This window comes from Orcinus orca, chromosome 3 (genome assembly GCF_937001465.1).
Source record: "Orcinus orca chromosome 3, mOrcOrc1.1, whole genome shotgun sequence".
Taxonomy (NCBI): domain Eukaryota; kingdom Metazoa; phylum Chordata; class Mammalia; order Artiodactyla; family Delphinidae; genus Orcinus; species Orcinus orca.
In genome coordinates, this window is record NC_064561.1 from 128,293,429 (window position 1) to 128,315,210 (window position 21,782).

The 21,782-nt window shown below is 38.8% G+C and overlaps 1 protein-coding gene across 1 annotated transcript in view; it reads right to left on the reverse strand.

Moving 5' to 3' along the window:
- Positions 1–17,589, reverse strand: part of FCHO2 (FCH and mu domain containing endocytic adaptor 2) — a 119,957-nt gene extending 102,368 nt beyond the window's left edge. Inside the window, exons 1-2 of the mRNA XM_049707713.1 lie at positions 17,435–17,589; positions 1,784–1,875 (exon numbers count right to left, since the gene is read on the reverse strand). Of these exons, the coding sequence (XP_049563670.1) occupies positions 1,784–1,875; positions 17,435–17,467 (125 nt within the window). The 5' untranslated portion in view covers positions 17,468–17,589. The remainder of the gene's footprint in view (positions 1–1,783; positions 1,876–17,434) is intronic.
- Positions 17,590–21,782: the final 4,193 nt, after the last annotated feature.

Here is a 21,782-nt window from a genome sequence, read left to right on the forward strand (position 1 = left end):
ACAAGGAGTAACAAACTGATCTGTAGTTTGAAGAAAACAAAAAACACTCCAATTACAGTACAGAGAATAAGTTGCAGGAAAACAAGAATGAATGTAGATAGGCCAGTTAGGTGCTACTGCTGCAGTCCAGGCAACAATAACGATAGCTTGGATCAGGACAGTGATGTTAGAAATTCATTCTATCAAAAAATCTTTACTGAGGGCCTACTAAGGGCTGAGCTCTATCCTAAGTGCAGGAGAATGAACAATAAGCAAAAAAGACAAAAAAAGAAAATCCCTGACCTTGTGGGGTTTACAGTCTAGTGGGGAGAAACAGACAGACAAATAAATAAGTAAAATATCACTTGTATCTGGTGGTTGTTAAGTGCTATGAAGAAAAATAAAGTAGGGAAGGGGGAGTGAAAGGAGGTATCTCACTGCCCACAGAATCATTAAGGGGTCAGATTCTGAGCAAAGAAGGGATGACCTGGGAGTCCTGGACTTCTTAACTGACATAAATAGGGCTAAAAAGCATAATTACCACTGCTCTGTTGGTCTCAAGGTAGATAATTATAGTAGTGATGTAAGTATTGGGGGAGAAGGAGGCTAGGGGATGTGCCGGGAGATGCAGAGTACTAGAGTCTCTCCTTTTACTTTTACTATTGGCTAGTGATGAAAAGTGAGCCAGTGAGGGACAACTTTATCCATAGCACTTAGGGCTTTATGGTCCCCCTTTTAACTCCAGTAGAAAGATGGAAGTCAAAGAGGATTTGTCTAACATGGAATAGTTTGTTCCCCAATTCCTACCAGCTGACAAACTCCATGAAGCAGAAGCTGCCTCTTTAACCCCAAAATCCAGACAAGTGCCTGGCACACAGCAGACATGGGATATATATTGAAAAAATAAATGAATGAAGTACTGTATCTAAAGGCAAAGTATCCCTATGTTAGCAACGTAAAGATTTTAAATGTATTCACATAAAAATTACCAAGTGGGTCCAGCCACAAAATAGCCTTAATCAAATCAAATTATACTGATTTTATCATATATTAATGCATATATGTGGAATCTAGAAAAAACTGTACAGATGAACTGCTTTGCAAGGCAGAAACAGAGACACAGATGTAGAGAACAAACATATGGACACCAAGGGGGGAAAGCAGGGTGGTGGTGGTGCAATGAATTGGGAGATTAGGACTGACATATATACACTAATATATATAAAATAATAACTAATAAGAGCTTGCTGTATAAAAAAAATAGAATTCAAAAAAAAATTATACTGATTTTAATAGGTGGTAATTGACTATTGTATTCTAAGAGTAATAAAAAATTATGTTTCTAAATTTACACAATTTAAAAACATGTACTTAGGACTCTTTAAATATAAAAGTTATAATAATACATAATTAAACTACAAGTTCAGAAAACAGTCTTTTCAAATTATTTGAGAAGTTTGTTTAGCGACATATTTGTTTAGAGAAATGGTAATATCTTATCCTACAAAATTCCTCAGTTTTTCTACTGTATCACCTTGCTAGCATATTCAATGAAAAATATATAGATAATATTTTCAAGCAGTGATTTGCAAATCAGGAGTTTATCAACGCCACTGACAGCCACTATTTAGTCCTCAGTGTGTAGATGACAGAGAACCACTACTTTAAAGTATAACTATAGTATACTTTTTAAAAGTGTAACTGATTACTTTTATCTAAATCCAACTAAAATTTTCTCAATTATTTATATTCTGAAATTTATCTTGATAATGAATTGTTAAATGACTTATTAAAAAATACATACCTTTCTCTTACAAAATCTGCTAGTTCTTTTGTCGATATCTGTCCATATTTCATATTATGGTAAAGGACATCAAAGCCACTATTTTTTTCCCCCTAAAATTTAAAAAGATTTTTAGTTTAACAAAGAGATCAAAATGACTTAAGAATAACTAACATGCAATTCTAATGCTCAAATGAGCTGTTTTTCCTTAATTTAACCATTGTTGCTCTAACTGTATAACTTTAAACTGTATCAAAGGAATACTGTATGCTTTGATACAGTTTACAATATATTATATACACATATACACACAATGCACACATAATACATTCTATAATTACTCATAAAGATATATTAATGAAATTCATCTGAATTTTTAATAAATAAATGCAGCATAATTTAGAAAAGATAAACATGGACCTTTTAAAATACATTACCAAATCCCATGTCAATTCCTTTAACCTGCATTGAGAGATTCCTGATTATTTAACTCAGAGTCTGTACTTTAAAATAACTGAATCTTGACTTCTGAGTCAAGACAGAATTTACTAATCACATAAGCACTAAATACCACAAAACACTTTATAATCACTAATCTAAGTCTTTCAATAAACTTAAACAACTTGAGATGTGAGAAAGGAGATAAAATTTTAATAAAAGAGCAGTAACAGTCTATTGGCTAGTCCTCAACTAATGGGAAATTAACACAACTAGACTACTACACAACCCTAGAAAATCCTAATGCCATTTAATCCAATATAAAGCTAAATTAGCAAGTCATAACACAGAAAACATCAGAAATATCAATTTTATACGTGAAACGAAAGACTATTTATAAACTAAGCTCAACAACTCTTTTTACAGTTAGCAGTTTTTATTTTTCTTCAGTGACGATAATGAAGAATTGAATATATTTGTTGGAAATAGAAAGCAATGCCGTAAGCAAGTGTTATGCAAACTGAAACTTAATTTTCCACAGTCCACCAAAAACAGGAAACATATTATAGGAACTTCCCGCTAAGCTGAAGTGATCCCTAATAAACCTGTCAGCTAATATAGCAAGTAATTAGACTGTTATACATACAATGAATTAAAACATCATATTTGTAATAATACAAATAATATCCCTAGCATTTGAACATCCATTTCCATTTATCAAGAATATAAAATAGGGCTTCCCCGGTGGCGCAGTGGTTGAGAATCCGCCTGCCAATGCAGGGGACACGGGTTCGATCCCGGGTCCAGGAAGATCCCACATGCCGCAGAGCAACTAAGCTCGTGTGCCACAACTACTGAGCCTGTGCTCTAGAGCCCGTGAGCCACAACTACTGAGCCCGCATGCTGCAACTACTGAAGCCCGCACGCCTAGAGCCCGTGCTCCACAATGAGAGAAGCCACTGCAATGAGAAGCCCGTGCACCGCAACGAAGAGTAGACCCTGCTCGCCGCAACTAGAGAAAGTCCGCGCGCAGCAACAAAGACCCAACACAGCCAAAAATAAATAAATTTTAAAAAAAAAGAATATAAAATAAAACTACAGTCTCCTATAAATCTAAACACATCCATTTGGCTTCTACAATTTTTCATGTTTAAAATAAAGAAAAAATCTGTGATCTAACTTTAGTTATTTACTTTCTCTGGGTTTTTCATGCAAATTTATTCCAGTCAAAATAATATTTTCTGAAATAACGATTACATCATCATGCAGATTAGTAAATTTATAGACAAAATAATCAAGGGCCTGAATCCTCCAAGGGATCCATTCCATTACTTGAATATAATAAAGAAACTACAAATAATTAAACTATCCACCAACTCCCATAACATAGTCATGAACCCTGAAAAAAACAAATCTGAAATCTAAAACTATAAAATCCAAAGCCTGGAGCTCTCAGTCCCCAAAGTTCTCCCCTGACAACTACCAGTCTTCATTTGCACATAATTCTAACAAGTCAGGTTACCTGGGTTCCCAATGTGTATTATGCATATTCATCATGCATATTCAAATTAGAAATGAGCTGGTACTGAAGGGCTATTCACACAAGCACACAGATAGAAGAAATAATATTTACCATCTCTCTTTTTAAAAGAAAACAAGAAAACTTGGAGATCATCTAGTAACTGGGGCAATAAGGTCCTGAGCATTTTGTTTCACTGTTACAGTACTGTAAACATTAATCAATCAAGGAAAGGTTAAAAAAAAAGGGGGGGGGGGAATTCCCTGGCGGTCCAGTGGTTAGGACTCCACGTTTCCACTGCAAGGGGCCCAGGCTGGATCCCTGGTTGGAGAACTAAGATCCCGCAAGCCGCGCAACCACAGCCAAAAAACAATGGTTAAATTACATTCAGAAATCTAGGTTCTTATTAAGAAGTTCTCAAAAAGTAAGCTCTTTATTTGGGAAGTTCAGATATGCAAATAGCATATTACTTGAAATTACCAAGAGAGGAAATGAGATTTATTAATTTCTTTACCATTCAATATAACAATATTATTACAGTAACAGTAATATAATATACCTTAGGAAACAGTACTAGCTATTCCATCCCTCAGGTCTTCACTTGGAAAGAGAAGGAAAAATACCAATGAGGATGTGAAGCTGAAAAGGTCTGCTTCAAGAGGCACTAACGACTACACATAAACACGCTGCATGATTACAAATCCATGTGTCATTTCTTCCTATTTGGGTATTCATCCATTTACTGAGTTCTAAAAAATGTAATACGCCTGATTCTAGGCACTGTTTTCTTAATTTCATAAATCTATTAACACAAACATTTATTGATCATTAACTTTTTCTCTGGCACAAACTAAACAAAAATTGTAATACTTCAAATAGCTCTCTCTCTCCACATACACACACACACACACACACAAATATACATGTATCTTTAAAAAGAAAAAACTTCAAAGTCAAATACCAAGAACCCAGGCCTATTGTCACCTTGTCAAAAACTTACTTTACAGCTTTTCATAAGAGATGACAGTGTATTAAATACACACATATACATACATACATACATATGTCAAAATACATACATATGTCAAAAAATACAGTAGGAGACAAGTGGCTTCAGTGTCTTCACCTGAAAAAAAAAATGGAAATTCTGGGGAAATGGGGAAGACCACTCTTGAAACTGGCAATCGTAACTCATATTTCTGTCACCATCTGCGATTACCCAGGTTTTTTTTAACTAAAAGTACCCCCATGTAGGTTCTATTAATTTTTTAATAGCCATCAATGTTTTTAGTCTAATTCAAAGACAAGTAAAATAACAGTAAATATTTCTGAATTACATATCCATTTTATCACCCTTGACCTTGAAGTGGATATGTTCCTATCATTTTCTCTTTTTTTAATTTAATTTTTATTTTATATTGGGGTATAGTTGATTTACACTGTTGTGTTAGTTTCAGGTGTACAGAAAAGTGGTTCAGTTATACATATAACTATACCCATTCTTTTTCAGATTCTTTTCCTGTATAGATTATTTCGGAATATTGAGTAGAGTTCTCTGGGCTATACAGTAGGTCCTTGTTGATTATCTATTTTATATAGAGTAGTGTGTGTATGTTAATCCCAAACTCCTAATTTATCCCCCCCACACACACACCTTTCCCCTTTGGTAACCACAAGTTTATCATTTTCGACACAAAAAATTTTTTTTCTTAACATATTCTGTTAACTCAAGCAAGCAGAACTTGCTTTTTCTTGGCTAACTAAAATACACAAATGTACAAGTAAGTTGATGACAGAGTTTTATTATCAAAAAGAATTATAGCTAAAGATGTTTTCTGGTCTTCAATATTTTACTAAAACTGTAAATGTGCACACCCTTTAATCCAGCAATTCCACTTTTAGAAATCTATACCACAAAAACACACATACAAAGATAAATGTGGAAAAATATGCACTGCAGTACTGTTTATAATTGTGAAAAAACAGAACTCAGAAACATCCATTAACATTACTGGTTAAACAAATGATAGTATATCCTACAATGAAATACATATAGTGTTTTTTAACTGCAGTAAAAAAAAATTGCAGTACATTTTTAAGTATTAATTTCTTAAATCTGCCCAGATATACATAATATCAGTGAGAAAAAGAGCAAGTTGTAATTATTCATAAAAGCCAAAAATAATCTAATGTTGGGAGCAACCTAAATGTCCCAAACTGATGAATGGAGAAACAAAATGAGGTAGAGCCACACAATGGAATACAAATCAGCAATAAACAGGAAAAAACACTGACACATATGACTTTATGGATTAACCTCATAAAAACTTTACTAACTGAAAGAAGCCAGACACAAGAGACCGTATATTGTATGATTCCATTTATACGAAATGTTCAGAACAGGCAAATCTATAGAGAAAGAAAGTGGATTAGTGGCCACCTAGAGCTGAGGGTAGAAAAGAGCATTAACTGTCTGTCAATGGACATGAGGGATCTAATTATTGGGAGGATGATCATGTTCCAAAATTAATGATTGCTGCACCACTCGGTAAAGTTACTAAAAATCAACGAATTGTACACTTAAATTGGGTAGATTTTATGATATGTAAAATGTGCTTCAATAAATTTTGTTTTAAAGCATGGTATGAAACAGTATACGTAAAATTTCATTTCCATTGAAAAAATAACAGGTTGCATATATGCATACAAACAGAATCTGAAGGCATATACAGCAAACTATTAACAGCAAATTATCTCTGGAAAATGGAATAATTTCATTTCAGAGCATAGGTTAACTTTATAATAAAAAAAGTAATAAACAGGTCAAGTCTTTAATACAGGAGTAACAGAGCTAAAAGCTATACTGACAAGCAGTTGTAAAATGCTATTTTCTCCCAAGTACACCACAACTGTTGATATAAAATCTTGATTATCAACGGCCAATATTTTTTCTTCTACTGATCAAATTTTTATTCTTTTTTTTTTTTGGCAGTACGCGGGCCTCGCACTGTTGTGGCCTCTCCCGTTGAGGAGCACAGGCTCCCGACACGCAGGCTCAGCAGCCATGGCTCACGGGTCTAGCCACTCCGCGGCATGTGGGATCTTCCCGGACCAGGGCACGAACCCGTGTCCCCTGCATCGGCAGGCGGACTCTCAAACCACTGCGCCACCAGGGAAGCCGTATTCTTTTTAATAACAATTTTATTGAGATATAATTCACACACCATACAATTTGGCCATTTAAAGTGTACAAGGCAAAACATGTTAGCATATTTACAGACTTGTGCCACCATCACTGCAATCAATTTTAGAACACCAAAAAGAAATCCAAACCTGAATAGCTAGATTTTTAAGAGTAGGTATTTACTCATCAGTGATGAGCTTATTTTCAGCTAGCTTATTCATTGATCAACATGTAAATTACGTATGTCCACAAAAAAATCAGTACACTAATGTTTATAGCAGCATTATTCATAATAAAGGTGAAAACAACCCAAATGTCCATCAACTAACAAATGGATAAGCAATGTGATATACCCATGCACTGGAATTTACTCAGCCATAAAAGAAATGAAACATTCGGGTTCGAGCCTGGTCCAAGAAGATCTCACATGCCGCGGAGCAACTAAGCCCGTGTGCCACAACTACTGAGCCTGCGCTCTAGAGCCCGCGTGCCACAACTACTGAAGCCCGCGCGCCTAGAGCCCGTGCTCCGCAACGAGAAACCACCGCAATGAGAAGCCAGCGCACCACAACAAAGAGTAGCCCCTGCTCACCGCAACTAGAGAAAGCCCGCGCGCAGCAATGAAGACCCAACGCAGCCAAAAATAAAATAAATTTATAAAAAAGAAAACAAAAAATGAAATATTGATACATGCTATAATATTGATGAACCTTGAAAACATTATGCTAAGAGAAAGAAGCCAGTCACAAAAGACCATATACTATATGATTCCCCTCATATTCAAGTCCAGAATAGAGAAATCTATAGAAACAGAAAATAGATTAGTGTATTGCTTGAGGTGGGGTGAAGGTGAGACATGGGGTGATAAAAGGTACGGGATTTCTTTTTGAGGTAATGAAAATTTTTGAGGTAATTTAAGACTGACTGTGATGATGGTTTCCACGTATCTGTGAACATTACCAAAACCACTAAACTATACACTTTAAATGATGAACTGTATGGTTCACAAAATATATTTCAATAAAGTTGTCAAAAAAGTTAAATAAATAATATTTTATCCTTTTTAATCAATAAATTCTAGCAGGGAAATTTTCAGTATTAACTGACAAAAACAGCTACTAACACCACTGTTGACCCAAGGAGGACAATTACAATGAAGGTTTACACCAAGACAGGATCTTTTCTCTGCCAATCTCAATGCACTTTGCAAAGAGGTAGCATTTCCATACAAAGCTTCCCGAATGTGACTTGAGCTAAATAAAATCTTGTTATAATCCAATATAAACAGGTGTAAAAATCTTTTTAATAATTCCTAATATGAAGTGGAAAAAAAAAGTTTTATCATCCTTTAAAGATGGAAATCCAGAATCATACAGGTCCTTTAAGAGAACACAAATTTAGTACCTTTGTGTCCCCTAAATACTCTAATTGAAGTAAGATGACTGCAATTAACAGTTTGATGTATATCAGTCCAGATTCCTTTTTGCATACATATAGAAATATTTTACTGCTTAATATGAAAATGAGATCATGTTATGCATATTGTTTTGCATCTAAATTATCAATTAAAGTGAAATTTAGCTGAAAAGATAACTAAGTTATAAGTAAGGTCACCAAGTCACTAATAATGTACAGATTTTTTTCTGGTCTAATATAGAGTCGACAAGTGAGATATCCTTGAAATTTCAAGTTAAAAAGTTTAAGTCATCAAATCTATTTTGATAACTCAAAACATTTTTTTCTGGTTGATCTTATAACTTTATACTTTAAAAAAATGTTAATAGACATAAAATACAATCAAAATATTTCCACTTGAAGAAAAAAATGCACTCCTCTATTAACAATGCTATGAAATTCCTATTTTAAAGAAAATGGAACTGTTAACATATCTGGGTTTTAGAGAGCCACGGAAAGTAATAGTGTAAAAGCACAAAACTATAAATCCCATAGATTTTAATTAAGGCTTTGAAACTTCTCCTTCAAAGACCCTTTAAGAGCAACAGTAAAACCAACACTAAAATTAAAAACATGGATATTCTTCACTTTTGATAAGTCCGAGAACTAGAAAAACAGGCAAAAGATTAAGTGTGTACACTGTATAATCAGGCTATTCATTAAAACGTTGATTTTACCTCATTTCCTTTTTAATCAAAAAAAATTTTTTTTGGAAGGAGAAAAGAAGGGTCAGGAGGTACTATCATGTGAATAGCAGTAACATGCCTAAGCTTCCTCTCAACTCTAAACTGCCTCAAAAATAAATAAATAAATATCATCATTTCCTACCTCTCTACATTTTCCTTTTACTCTAGCTCTTACTGACATTTATTAGGTAACCTTGGACAAGTCACTGTAAAATATACCATTAATGTGTGTTTGATGTAATCTCACTTTATCCTGCCTTCTCTGAAAAAACATGATGAAACATTTAACTAATTCTGGAGATATTTTTTTGCTTTGAAGAATGGCCCCTCTAGTGAAGAATCTTCTAGACATTTTTGATAGGAATTCAACAAATATGCAATGACAGCCCTCCAGGTCTATTTCTGCCTTGAAAACTGCTAGGAAGAAAAGAATAAAATACATGCACACAGTTTTTCTACGGGCAAACAGGACATTCAACCACAAGTTATAATCTCTTCTAATCAATGTTCTATTTATGTATTAAAATTTTCACACAAGATCACTAAAACTATTCTTCAGAACTCTTGGCAAGATATTGCTAAAGCAGAAAACAGTGATTAAAACCTAGAATGAACATTGCTCAGCAGTCGGAACAAAGGTGACTCAAACACATCTGTCGACTGAGTGAAGGAAACAAATCTTATTACTTAAAAAAAATCATTTTCTCACCCCTCAAATACTCCTCCCTAATCTTTTAAATTACAACTCAGCTCTTCCAATTAGTTAAACCCTTCAAGCCATCTAAAAAGATACCATATAGACACAACAAAAATAGCAGAAGCAAATAGTTTTGAGCTAATTTTTTATCCTTTTATCTTGCAAATTTTCTGTAATATTCTGTAAATAAATGTAGTTTTCATTACTTTCAAAATGAAAAATAAAATAAAACAACAATTTCAGCTTTCTCAAAAACTTTTCAATCTATGCTTGGAAAGACACACAAGGCTACCTTCTTAATCTGACATTCTGTTCACCTTAACACTTAAATCTCCAGTCCTCATAATTCATAAATGGAAAAAAACAAAAACTGCAAGTAACCTAAATGTCCAAAAGGGGAATGCTATAAAAAAAAATTACATCTTATCCATTCCATGAAACCTATACTGAAAATATTTTCAGAGAATACTTAATCACATGAGAAAAATGTTTTGATGTTAATATCATTTGAAATTACCAAGATACAGAACTATATAGTAGAACCTGTTTTGAATTTTACACTTCCAAAGAAAATCTTAGAGGACAGAGTAAAAGGCTTTAGGTAATTTTTATTTTCTTATGTGTTTTAACGAGCACATAATAAGTTATAAATAAAAAAGGAAAACATCTTCACTGGCTGTTATTTCAACCAACTAAAAACTAACACTTCTTATTTAAGGCCCCAGCACCACCAATTTGCTTTACTTACATCATACCTTCCTATCTTATCCCTAAAGTCAAACAAACATGCTTGTCATATCTTCCATAATTTTACTCCTGCAATTCCACTAAGGAGCATGTGCATGATGGAAATGAGGGAATTGTGTACCTCAACTTCATCACACAGTTCACTAATCACTTCCCAATTTAATCCTCTCTGCCTCTGGCCATTCCAGCAACATTCTCTAGCCTCTTTACCAATAGACAGACAGCTGACCCTTGAGCAACATAGGTTTGAACTGCGCAGGTCCACTTACACGTGGATTTTTCCCAACAGTAAATACTACAGTACTACTTGAATCCGCAGATGTGGAATCGCAGTTATGGGGGAACCACGGATAGGAAGGGCCAACTATAATAACTATAAGTTATACTCTGATCTTCAACTGCACAGGGGTCAGCACCCCTAACCCTCACATTGTTCAAGGGTCAACTGTAATTACAGGTCTCCATTACTGTTTTGCTTTTGTTTTCCCTCACATCTGACCAATTTTTGCTTATCTCTCTGGACCAGATTCCTACTAAAATTCTTCCAATTCAAATATCTTTTCATTTTTCCACACTAGATAAATTGAAAGCCAAGCCTTTATTCCTTTTTCTGTATGTCTCCATGCCATTATATTTGTATACAGACTTCTTAGGGTGCTTCTGTTAATTGTTTGAGAATTATAAAATCAAGATGTGGATAATCTCAGGACATATCCCGTGACTCAAAAAACTCCTTCCAAAATATGTGTGTGTATGTGTGTATAAAATATGTATTTCCGGAGGCCTCCCTGGTAGCGCAGTGGTTGAGAGTCCGCCTGCCGGTGCAGGGGACACGGGTTCATGCCCTGGTCCGGGAAGATCCCACATGCTAGGCCCGTGAGCCATGGCCGCTGAGCCTGCGCGTCCGGAGCCTGTGCTCCGCAACGGGAGAGACCACAACAGTGAGAGGCCCGCGTACCGCAAAAAAATATATACATATATATGTATTTCGAAAGGGCTTATGGTAATCAAAAGTGCAGGATGACACAAAGCATACTCTTCTCCCATGCGTTTGCCAAAATAATTTAAGTAGCTCTGAAAGGATTAGAACCTTTAGGATTTCGTCTGTAGGGCTGGAAAAGAACCCAGACAGCAAATTTTTATCACTCCGTATCAGTCCTCTAAAATCCTTCCCCTAAATTAAACTTATGCACACTAAATCAGCATCAATTTCTCAATTTCAATGATTAAGGCAAAAACAAACAAAAGCACCCTTCCACCGCCCCCCCCCAAAAAAACCTAACAGCCTGACAATAACATTTAGTTCCATCTAAAATACTATAATTTTCGGCTTCCCTGGTGGCGCAGTGGTTAAGAATCCACCTGTCAATGCAGAGGACACAGGTTCAAGCCCTGGTCTGGGAAGATCCCATATGCCGCGGAGCAACTAAGCCTGTGTGCCACAACTACTGAGCCTGCGCTCTAGAGCCTGCGAGCCACAACTACTGAGCCCACGAGCCACAACTACTGAAGCCCGCGTGCCTGGAGCCCATGCTCCGCAACAAGAGAAGCCACCGCGATGAGAAGCCTGCACACCGCAACGAAGAGTAGCCCCCGCTCACCACAACTAGAGAAAGCCTGAGTACAGCAACAAAGACCCAATGCAGTCAAAAATAAAATTTTAAAATAAAGAAGTAAATTAAATACTATAGTTTTATAATATCTACCTGTCAAGTCTATTTGAACCAAGTTAGATGAATCTGTAGTTTGAATTTTCATAGCTTGTTGCAGTTGAAAATAGTTTGGGCATGGCTAACTGGCTTACAGTTATACAATAACACATTTTAACATGTATGTTATTTGCTTGTATATACAGAGGTTATTTCTGGAAAGCTACATAAGAAATTGGTAACAGTGATTACCTTTTGAGAGATCTTGATGGGTGGATAAAAGGGAGATTTTATACTACATTCCCTTTTATACCTTTTAAATACTAAACCACGTAAATTTTGCAAATTTGTTAATTACTGTATATATGTAAATATACAAACCTACACACTTTAAAAATTTTAGTATATCATCTGATGGGATCAGATCCTAAGCAGGTACCCCAAACTACAATATTTGGAAATTTCAAGTAATAAAAAGTCTATATTCTGGGTTTCTATGGTTGCCTCAACTAATTTTTTAAAGATGTATATTTTAAAATTTTCATATGGATAAATAACCCCAAAGAATATGTGTGTGGGGGGGGCTGTTAGTCTCTCATGTAGGATACTAAATTTCGACTAAATAACCAAGCAAAAATATAATAACGTTTTGCATTCCAAAGTCCTATTAATAGCAACTCCAGATTTTTAAAAACATCTTAATCCTCCCAGTTTATCCATGTAATGACAGATCAAATTTTGGATATACGGTATTATGCCTCTTATATAAGGGACTTGGGCATCATGTAGATTTTGGTATTGGTCCTGGAACCAATCTCCCAAGGATACCAAGAGAGAACTGTATAACCTAGTGCTCTGAATTTATTTAAAAGTAAAGCATGACAATACCAGTGAAATCAATAGATAAATGGTATGAGACTTCTGTACTGGTTAATCAGAAAAAAAAATTTTTTTAAAAAGAAATAAGGAAAAACTTCAGAACAAAAATACTGAAGATAATTATTCATTCATTCTTGATGTGCTGAATGGAGATCTTTGGAAAAAGTCACCTAACTAAAAATGTCACTTCATTACAATGTGATGTATGCTAAAGAATACCTGGTGTCTTTGGGGGAATACTTTATATCTTATATAGACTGGGATTACTATGTAAAATGAGGTTTATAAGGTATTTAAATCAGGTATGCTGTGCTCACTTGTTTTCTCCCCTTAAGTAATTATCGCTATGAAATCCATTCCTTAAAAAAAACTTTTTAACTCTCGAATTAAATAATTTGGACTTATATAAAAATATATAAAGCCATTTTAATCACTATACTGTAAGGCTGACATATATAATCAAGAGTATTATAAACTAGTACTTGACTCTTTGAGAAAGAAGCAGCAGATGGAGAAACTTCTTCAGTGCAATATTTGTCAATACCTTTTTGAAGTTAAATAATCTTTTGAAGGACTAACTGTTCTTATATATTAAAGGTAACTGTGGATTTCTGTTATCAACATTATTTTTGCTGTCCAATTTTAATAGAAAGAAAAACATTTTAAACTTGATTATCTTTGTGACACTATACTTTGTGGCAAAAACTGACTTATCAGCAACAAAACACCTGCTGTGTAGGAAGTTCGGGATATTTTTTTTTCTTCAAAGTATAGTATTGGGTAAAGGAATTTGTAATGTAGCATATAGTTTTACTTTAAGAAAGCTATAAAGAAACAGGCAGGATGTGCTGCTTTCAAAATAACTTGAAGAGAGTTTGAATGATTCAAATTTTCCTCTAATAAAATGCCACAACAAAAAGATCTGTCTTTTTATATGTAGGGAAAAAAACAATTAACAGCTTGTTTGGTTAGAAACCTAAAACTTTAAAGGTTCCCATTACCTCACTTTGACAAGTTTTATTTTGTTTTGACAGTGCCACTTTAAATATTAGGGGAGAAAAGTGAAATTAATATTACAAATTCTTTAAAAAATTTTTTATAAATGATTCAGAAATAGGTAAATTTTTAAGTTGTCTTAAATAGACAGCTAACAAATTCTGAGAAGTTATTTAGTTCCCAGGGTTTCCTAATTCATTTAGTCCTCCTTTGGAGCTTTTTAAGATCCAATTTAGAGCCTTCATCCCCAACCAGGAAGTAAAATAAAATGCAGTATATTTTAACTATTTGTACTCAATATTGGAAGTGAAGGCAAACACTAAAACACAAACTAGACTTGGGATTCTCTCTAGATTTCAGATAACCAAATTTATTTCCATGCCTCTACTAAGAGGGAAAACAAGGGTCACACAAAAACCTGCAAAAAATGTTCATAAAGCATTATTCATAAAATAGCCAAAACATCAAAAAAGGCTATGTTCAAAACTCAATGAACACAAAACAAAAGATAACCTTAAAATGTTAACGTGCAATTTTGAATTAAGTTAGCAAATTTCAAAAACACATTCATGCATCCAAAAATACAAAACAGGACTTCCCTGGTGGTGCAGTGGTTAAGAATCCACCTGCCAATGCAGGCGACACGGGTTCAAGCCCTGGTCCTGGAAGATCTCACATGCCACGGAACAACTAAGCCCATGTACCACAACTACTGAGCCTGTGCTCTAGAGCCTGCGACCCACAACTACGGAGCCCATGTGCCACAACTACTGAAGTCTAGAGCCTGCGCACTGCAACAAAGAGTAGCTCCCACTCACCGCAACTAGAGAAAGCCCGCCTGCGGCAACTAAGACCCAACGCACCCATAAATTAATTTAAAAAAAAATACAAAACATTCTAACAACACCAAATTTTAAGTAATCCTTATAGAAGTTTTACAAATTGCCATTGTAAAACCTGAAGTCTAAAATCAATAGGCTAAATATAAAATTCATATGGAAAATCAAGGGACCCAGGAGAGCCAAAATAATCTTGAAAAAGAAGAACAAAGTTGGAGCACTTGCACTTCCCCATTCCAAACTTACTACAAAGCTACAGTAATCGAAACAGTGTGGTATTAGCATAAGGATAGATGATGGGATACCAATGAAAATCCAGAAATAAACTCATACATCTATCGTCAACTGATTTTTGAAAGGAGTGCCAAAACTATCCAATGGAAAAAGAAGAGCCTTTTCAACAAATAGTGCTGGGACAACTAGACCCACAGGCAAAAAACGAAGCTGTACCTCTTCCAGCACCGTACACAAAAATTAACTTCAAATGGATCATAAGCCTAAATGTAAGAACTAAAACTATATATAAAATCCATAGAAATAACATAGAAGTAAACCTTTGTGATCCTGGGTTAGGAAAGACTTCTTAGATATGACAACAAAAGCATACGTGACAACAGAAAAATTAGACAAATTGGACTTCATCAAAATTTAAAACTTCTGTGCTTCAAATAATACCATCAAAAGAGTGAAAAAGACAACCCACAGAATGGGAGAAAATACTTACAAAATCATGTATTGTAAATCAAAACCACAATGAGATATTACTTCACACCCAACGCTACAATAAAAGAGATAACAAGTGTTGTCCAGCACGTGGAAAAACTGGAAACCTCAGACATTGCTAACGGGATTGTAAAATGGTGCAACCACTTTGGAAAATGTTTGGCCCTTCCTCAAAACATTCAACAGAGTTACCATATGACCCAGCAATCCCATTCCCAGAAGAAATTAAGACATATATCCACATAAAAACTTGTACAGAAATGTTCATAGCAGCATTATTCATGATAGCCAAAAAGCACAACCAACCAAATGTCTACCACTGATGTATGGATAAATACAATGTGAGATAGATAAGATACAGAGACACACCCACACACCCACACATGCAATGGAACACTATTTGGCCATAAAATGGAATTAAGTACTGCATGCTACACCCTGGATGAACCTTGGAAACATGCTAAGTAAAAGAAGCCAGTCACAAAGGACCACATGTATGAACCCATTTATATGATTATGTCCAGAACAGACAAATCTACATAGGCAGAAATCTACAGATTAGTTGCCTAGGACTGAGGCAAAAAGGAAATGTAGAGTGATTGCTTATGAACACTGGTATTCTTCCTGAGATGATGAAATTGTTCTAAAAGCGTGGTGACATTTGCACAATTCTATGAACAGACGAAAAATCCTTGAATTGTTAACTTAAATGGGTGTATTATACGGCAGGTGAATTGTACCTCAATAAATCTGCTAAAAAAGGAAAAAAAAACACCCTAACGTCTAGTATTTATGTCGATTGTGGAAAACAAGGAACATTCAAAACAAATGACTATGAACTGATTTCAATACTAAGCAGGACCATGCTTGAAACACTCAGAAATTAAGAACTTAAGACATACCTTATTCACTTTAAGAGTACCACTTTAAATATTTCTACGTCTTAACTAAAATGGAATTGTGGCACTCGCAACTGTCAAGCCATAAAATGGGATTCCTGAGATACCTGAGTACACATACTACTTTCATGTACATGGCTGAACTGTGCTTCCCATTACAGCAAACAATAACCGCAGAAAAACACTCCACAGGGAGACTGGGAACTCATTCTCAGAGAACCACCTAACGCTAATACTGAGTTAAAAGGAGGGTGTGGAAAGAATGAGGAAGGGGAAGGAGCACGGAGAACAGGGAGACGTATCGGCGCATTTAAGCCCAAGGAATCCAGTTCCATTAAATTCAACTTTTAAACGCTTTGTGAACAGGCCCAGAGGCAAAGTCCTGGGCGCAGACCAACGAGCCGAGCTGCGAGGCCGAGAGGAAGTGCTGATCCAGCCCAAGCCCGCCCGGGAATTCGTGGGGAAATGGTGGGGGGCCAAAGGGCTAAGATGGGGGCCTGCGGGGTGGGAATGAGGGGAGCCCCTCCGCCCGGCTCCAACCCGCACTCGCCGGCAGCGCGCAGCTGGGGGCGGCCGCGCCGCGGGCCCGTCGTCCGCGTCCGAGCCGCGGAGCGCGCCCGGCGCCCGGAGTCTCCGGCGGGGCCGGGTGCCGTCTCCCGCCCCATCCGGCGCTTTGTCCCAGCGCGGGCGGCGGGCGGCCCCTCGGCGTCCCCACCGCGGGCTGAGGGGCCGCGCTGACAGCCCCCGCCCCCCGCAAGGGCGGCAAGCCAGCGAATCGCCCGACGGGTTTCATCCAGGCGGGACGCAGCAGGCGGCGGTCGGAGGACGCCGGCCCTGCCCGCGGAGCCGCCGCCGCCGCCGCCGCCGCCGCCGCCGCCGCCCGAAGCGCACGCAGGCCGAGGTCAGGCGCAGAAACCCTCCGACTCCGAAACCCACACAATGTCCAACAACCTTCTCTTACCCAAAAATTCTCAACGAAATGCGCCATGACCATCCTGCCGCCGCCGCGCTGGGTTCCGCGTCCGCGCCCTCCCGCCGCTCCGTAAACACTGGCCCGGCCCCCACGGCGCCCCCGCCTTTCGCCGCCGCGGCTACCGCCGCCGCCGCCGCCGCCGCCGCCGCCGCCGCCGCCGCCGCCGCCGCCGCCGCCGCCGCCGCCGCCGCCGCCGCCTTCTTCCCAGAGGCCGGCCCGCACCCTCCAGGACGCATGCGCCACCTAGCGGCCGCCGCTGCGGAGCGAACACTCAAACGCCTAGGCTGGGTTGCGCATGCGCCTCGGGCCCCATTGCCGGGTCTTAGTCCGGTCCTTCCCTCTCCAGCGCGGGCTCGTCTGAGAAAGAGTATTTTCTTGGGAACGGTGGAGAACGCCGCACCGGAGCAGTCACCCGGGAGACTGTTCGCACCCTTCGCGGTGCGATGGGTACTGGCTGAGGGACGGAGCGAAGAGAGGGGCCGGCCAGGAACAGTGGAACCCACAGCCAGGCTGCCCCCTCTATTCCTCCTCGCCAAGACTCGCTTCCTGAGCTTTCGAGTATCTCGAAGGTTCCCAAAGTCGGTGCAAGCTGGAATGGGGGAAACTTGGCCTCTAGCCAACATGAGGAGACGCTGAGAAATGGTCAACAGGGTGCCTTTCCTTGATAGGGAATTAAGAACCAAAACAAAACTTTCCGAGGCCGGAAAAGGAGGAAACGCCCGGTCGCCTGAGAGCCCTGGGAGCTGCGCGAGACCCAGGCAGCAAGTCCTCGGCGGAGGCCGCTGACCTCTAGCACGCCCGGAGCAAACCAGCCGGGACTGCCGACAGCAGGAACGTGACCCGAAACCAACGAATTTCCCTAACTCAGCCAGTTTTGCCTTTTTTTGTTGTTGTTAAGTCTCTTGCAGGACTTGTTCATATAAATCCATGGTTCTCCTAGCAACTTGTACATTTTGGAAAAAGAAACAAGTTCAAACACGCCTCGGCATAACAGAGACACTAAATCCCCTTCCCACGCCTTACTTTCCAGAGGTTAAGGGGCAAAAATTAAACCAGATCATTTAGGTCCAAAATATGCAGTTCTTGAAGCCAAGACCGACAAATAGATTTAGTGTAGCTTAAACTGCCCATGCACATCACACCTCCTCGGGTCTTGTGACTTCAAACACGGTGAACACTGTACCACTGTTTCTTCATGGCAGATTATTTCCATCCTCAAAAGTAAAAACCAGACAGTGGGGCTTCCCTGGTGGCGCAGTGGTTGAGAGTCCGCCTGCCAATGCAGGGGACACGGGTTTGTGCCCCGGTCCGGGAAGATCCCACATGCCGCAGAGCGGCTGGGCCCGTGAGCCATGGCCGCTGAGCCTGTGCGTCTGGAGCCTGTGCTCCGCAACGGGAGAGGCCACAACAGTGAGAGGCCCGCGTACTGCAAAAAAAAAAAAAAAAAAACCAGACAGTGCCTTTCACATGGATGAAGCTGTAACGTGTTTGTTTAATAGGAATCATTGGATAATGGTATTGTGATTATATCTTTTTAAGAATATCTTTTAGGAATATATAGGCTGTAATAATACGACATCTAGGATTTGCTTTAAAATGAGTCATTGAGGGGCTTCCCTGGTGGCGCAGTGGTTGAGAGTCCGCCTGCCGATGCAGGGGACACGGGTTCGTGCCCCGGGCCGGGAAGATCCCACATGCCGTGGAGCAGCTGGGCCCGTGAGCCGTGGCTGCTGAGCCTGCGCGTCCGGAGTCTGTGCTCCGCAACAGGAGAGGCCACAACAGTGAGAGGCCCGCCTGCTGCCAAAAAAAAAAAAAAAAAGAGTCATTGAGGGAGGAGGAATGGGTAGGGGTAAAAATGAAACAAGATTGACCATGAATTGGTCATTCTAGGAGCTAGGCAATGGAAACGTGGTTCACAATATTACCATCTTTTTGGTATATGTCTGCTTTTTCCTTTCTTTAAAAAGTCTTCATAATGCTATCATTTACACTAGTTTTGGGGAAAGTCAAACTTAGAAATTTGCTACAATTGTCTAAGCCATTAGTCTAGCATTGTCTTTTTTTTTTTTAATTTATTTTTGGCTGCATTGGGTCTTCGTTGCTGCGTGTGGGCTTTCTCTAGTTGTGGTGAGCGGGGGCTACTCTTCCTTGTGGTGCACAGACTTCTCGTGGTGGCTTCTCTTGTTGCGGAGCACGGGCTCTAGGTGCGCCGGCTTCAGTAGTTGTGGCACACAGGCTCTAGAGCACAGGCTCAGTAGTTGTGGCGCACGGGCTTAGTTGCTCCGCGGCATGTGGGATCTTCCCCGACCAGAGCTCGAACCCATGTCCCCTGCATTGGCAGGCGGATTCTTAACCTCTGTGCCACCAGGGAAGCCCCAGCACTATCTTTCTTGATGCTGAAGAAATTCTAAGAAAAATACAGCCATCTAGATCACCCGGCCGATGAGCTTGGCATTAAATTCCCAGCATCACTAAGCACTACTGCACTTAGACCTGGGCAGGAGAGGCCCCTATCCTGCACCCCATGCTTTAAGGGACCTTACAGATCACAAATACACACATTAATTTATTTTAAAAAACTCATGAGTGCCTCTGCTACAGATGCTGAACACTTGACGCATAACTATCAATACCCTCTCCCATGACCAACACTATTCAGGCTCCTAGGAAACATTTATCTCTTGCCTATATCTTCAAAACAAAAGGTGGAATCCCAAATGCAGTGAAAATTTGTGGTTGCTATAGCTGTCCGTATCAGAAATAGACTGCTTTGGAGTTCAGGCAGAATCTGAGCAGCAGAAGTGCTTAGATAAGAGAGAAGACAAATTGGTTAACTTATGAAGCCTTCCTCTCAGCTTGAGTGCAGTAAATTCTTGCATAACAAAATATATTTTTTTGCATAAGAAAATAGTGTCTAGCAGAGATTTTCCTTGTTTTAGTGTTCCAATTTGTGGTTCCAACACTGAAAGTTTTGCACAGTATTCAAATAGTTGCACAGGGTACACTGACTTCCATTTCGTACTCTTACCTCTGGTCCAATAAATATTAGACGCAGGCCTGCCATGAAGATAAATCTTCTGTATATTTCGGGTATTTACAAGGTTCGTCAGGGTCAAAACACCATACGCTGTAATTGCCTGGTATTTAAATTGTGGGACTTCATAGTAGTGATTAAGGTGACTAATCTTCAGACAAAATGGTGTAGTAGAAGAATGGGGATGGTATTAGCCACATTCTGACCTCTCAAGTGAGGTTTCCAAGCATGCAGAGTGTAGATAAGGCCCTACGCCAGTAGCCTCATTCATATACCTTAAAGTATTTGTGCCCCAGATGCTTAGGCCTTGCTTATCCAAACACATTCTGAAATTATTGAAAACGTACATAGGTAACAACAGTATTCACTCACTCACTGTCTATAATACCTAGCGCTTAATAGTCACTCAGTAACTGTTCAGTGCAAGAATGGATAAATGATTGAGCCTATCAAAATGTCAGGGTGGATGGACTTTGGCTATTCAATAATTCCATTCTTCTCTTAATAACTCATTTTTAATTGGTGCTAGATCTTATAAAAATGTCATTATTTAAGTTCTACTTGATTTAATTTTCTCACATTAAATATTTTCAAAAGAATTTGGGGGGGGCTTGAGTATGCTTCTTAAAGGATAAGCTATCTTTTGTAATAAAAATAAAATAAAATTGAAATAATAATATTCAAGATTGTCTCTTGCAGGAGATCATCTGTTGGGAAGGGGCCCCTAAACAATTTGGCCTTCAATTTTTGGGTGACCCACACCTGCAAAGTCATCTTCCTCTTAGGAGCCCTCTCTAATTATACCTGCTATCCATATGCTGGCTTCCAGGGCATCCTCCTGGTACCCATTAAACTCTGGCTCAAGCAGTTATGTTATAGCCCTGTTAAAAAGAAACAACAGGTCCAAAATGGAGTCATGGTACATTTCGTTAAGAATTTTGAGGTAACAGGAGGATTTTGGAAATTATGTGAGTTTTGGAGTCCAAGGGTTTCTGCGCTTGACCTCAGCCTGCGTGGGCTTTGGGCCGTGGTGGCCTCGACTTGCAGGTTCACAGCCCTTGTGGGGGGTTGGGGGCTCTCAGTATGGGGCTCCTTTGCTAGTTGAATCCTTTTCCCCAGTCCAAAGATCCATGAGAATTGTTGTTGGTTACCAGCTGGGATCATACTGAGTTGATTTAAAAACTGGACTGGGTCCAGTAAAAGCTACTGCTAATGGGGATCTTGGAAACCAGAAAACCTAAAAAATTGGTGGGTATGGGTTGCACATTTAAAAGCTGTTACAGTACTTGCCACCTCAAGAAG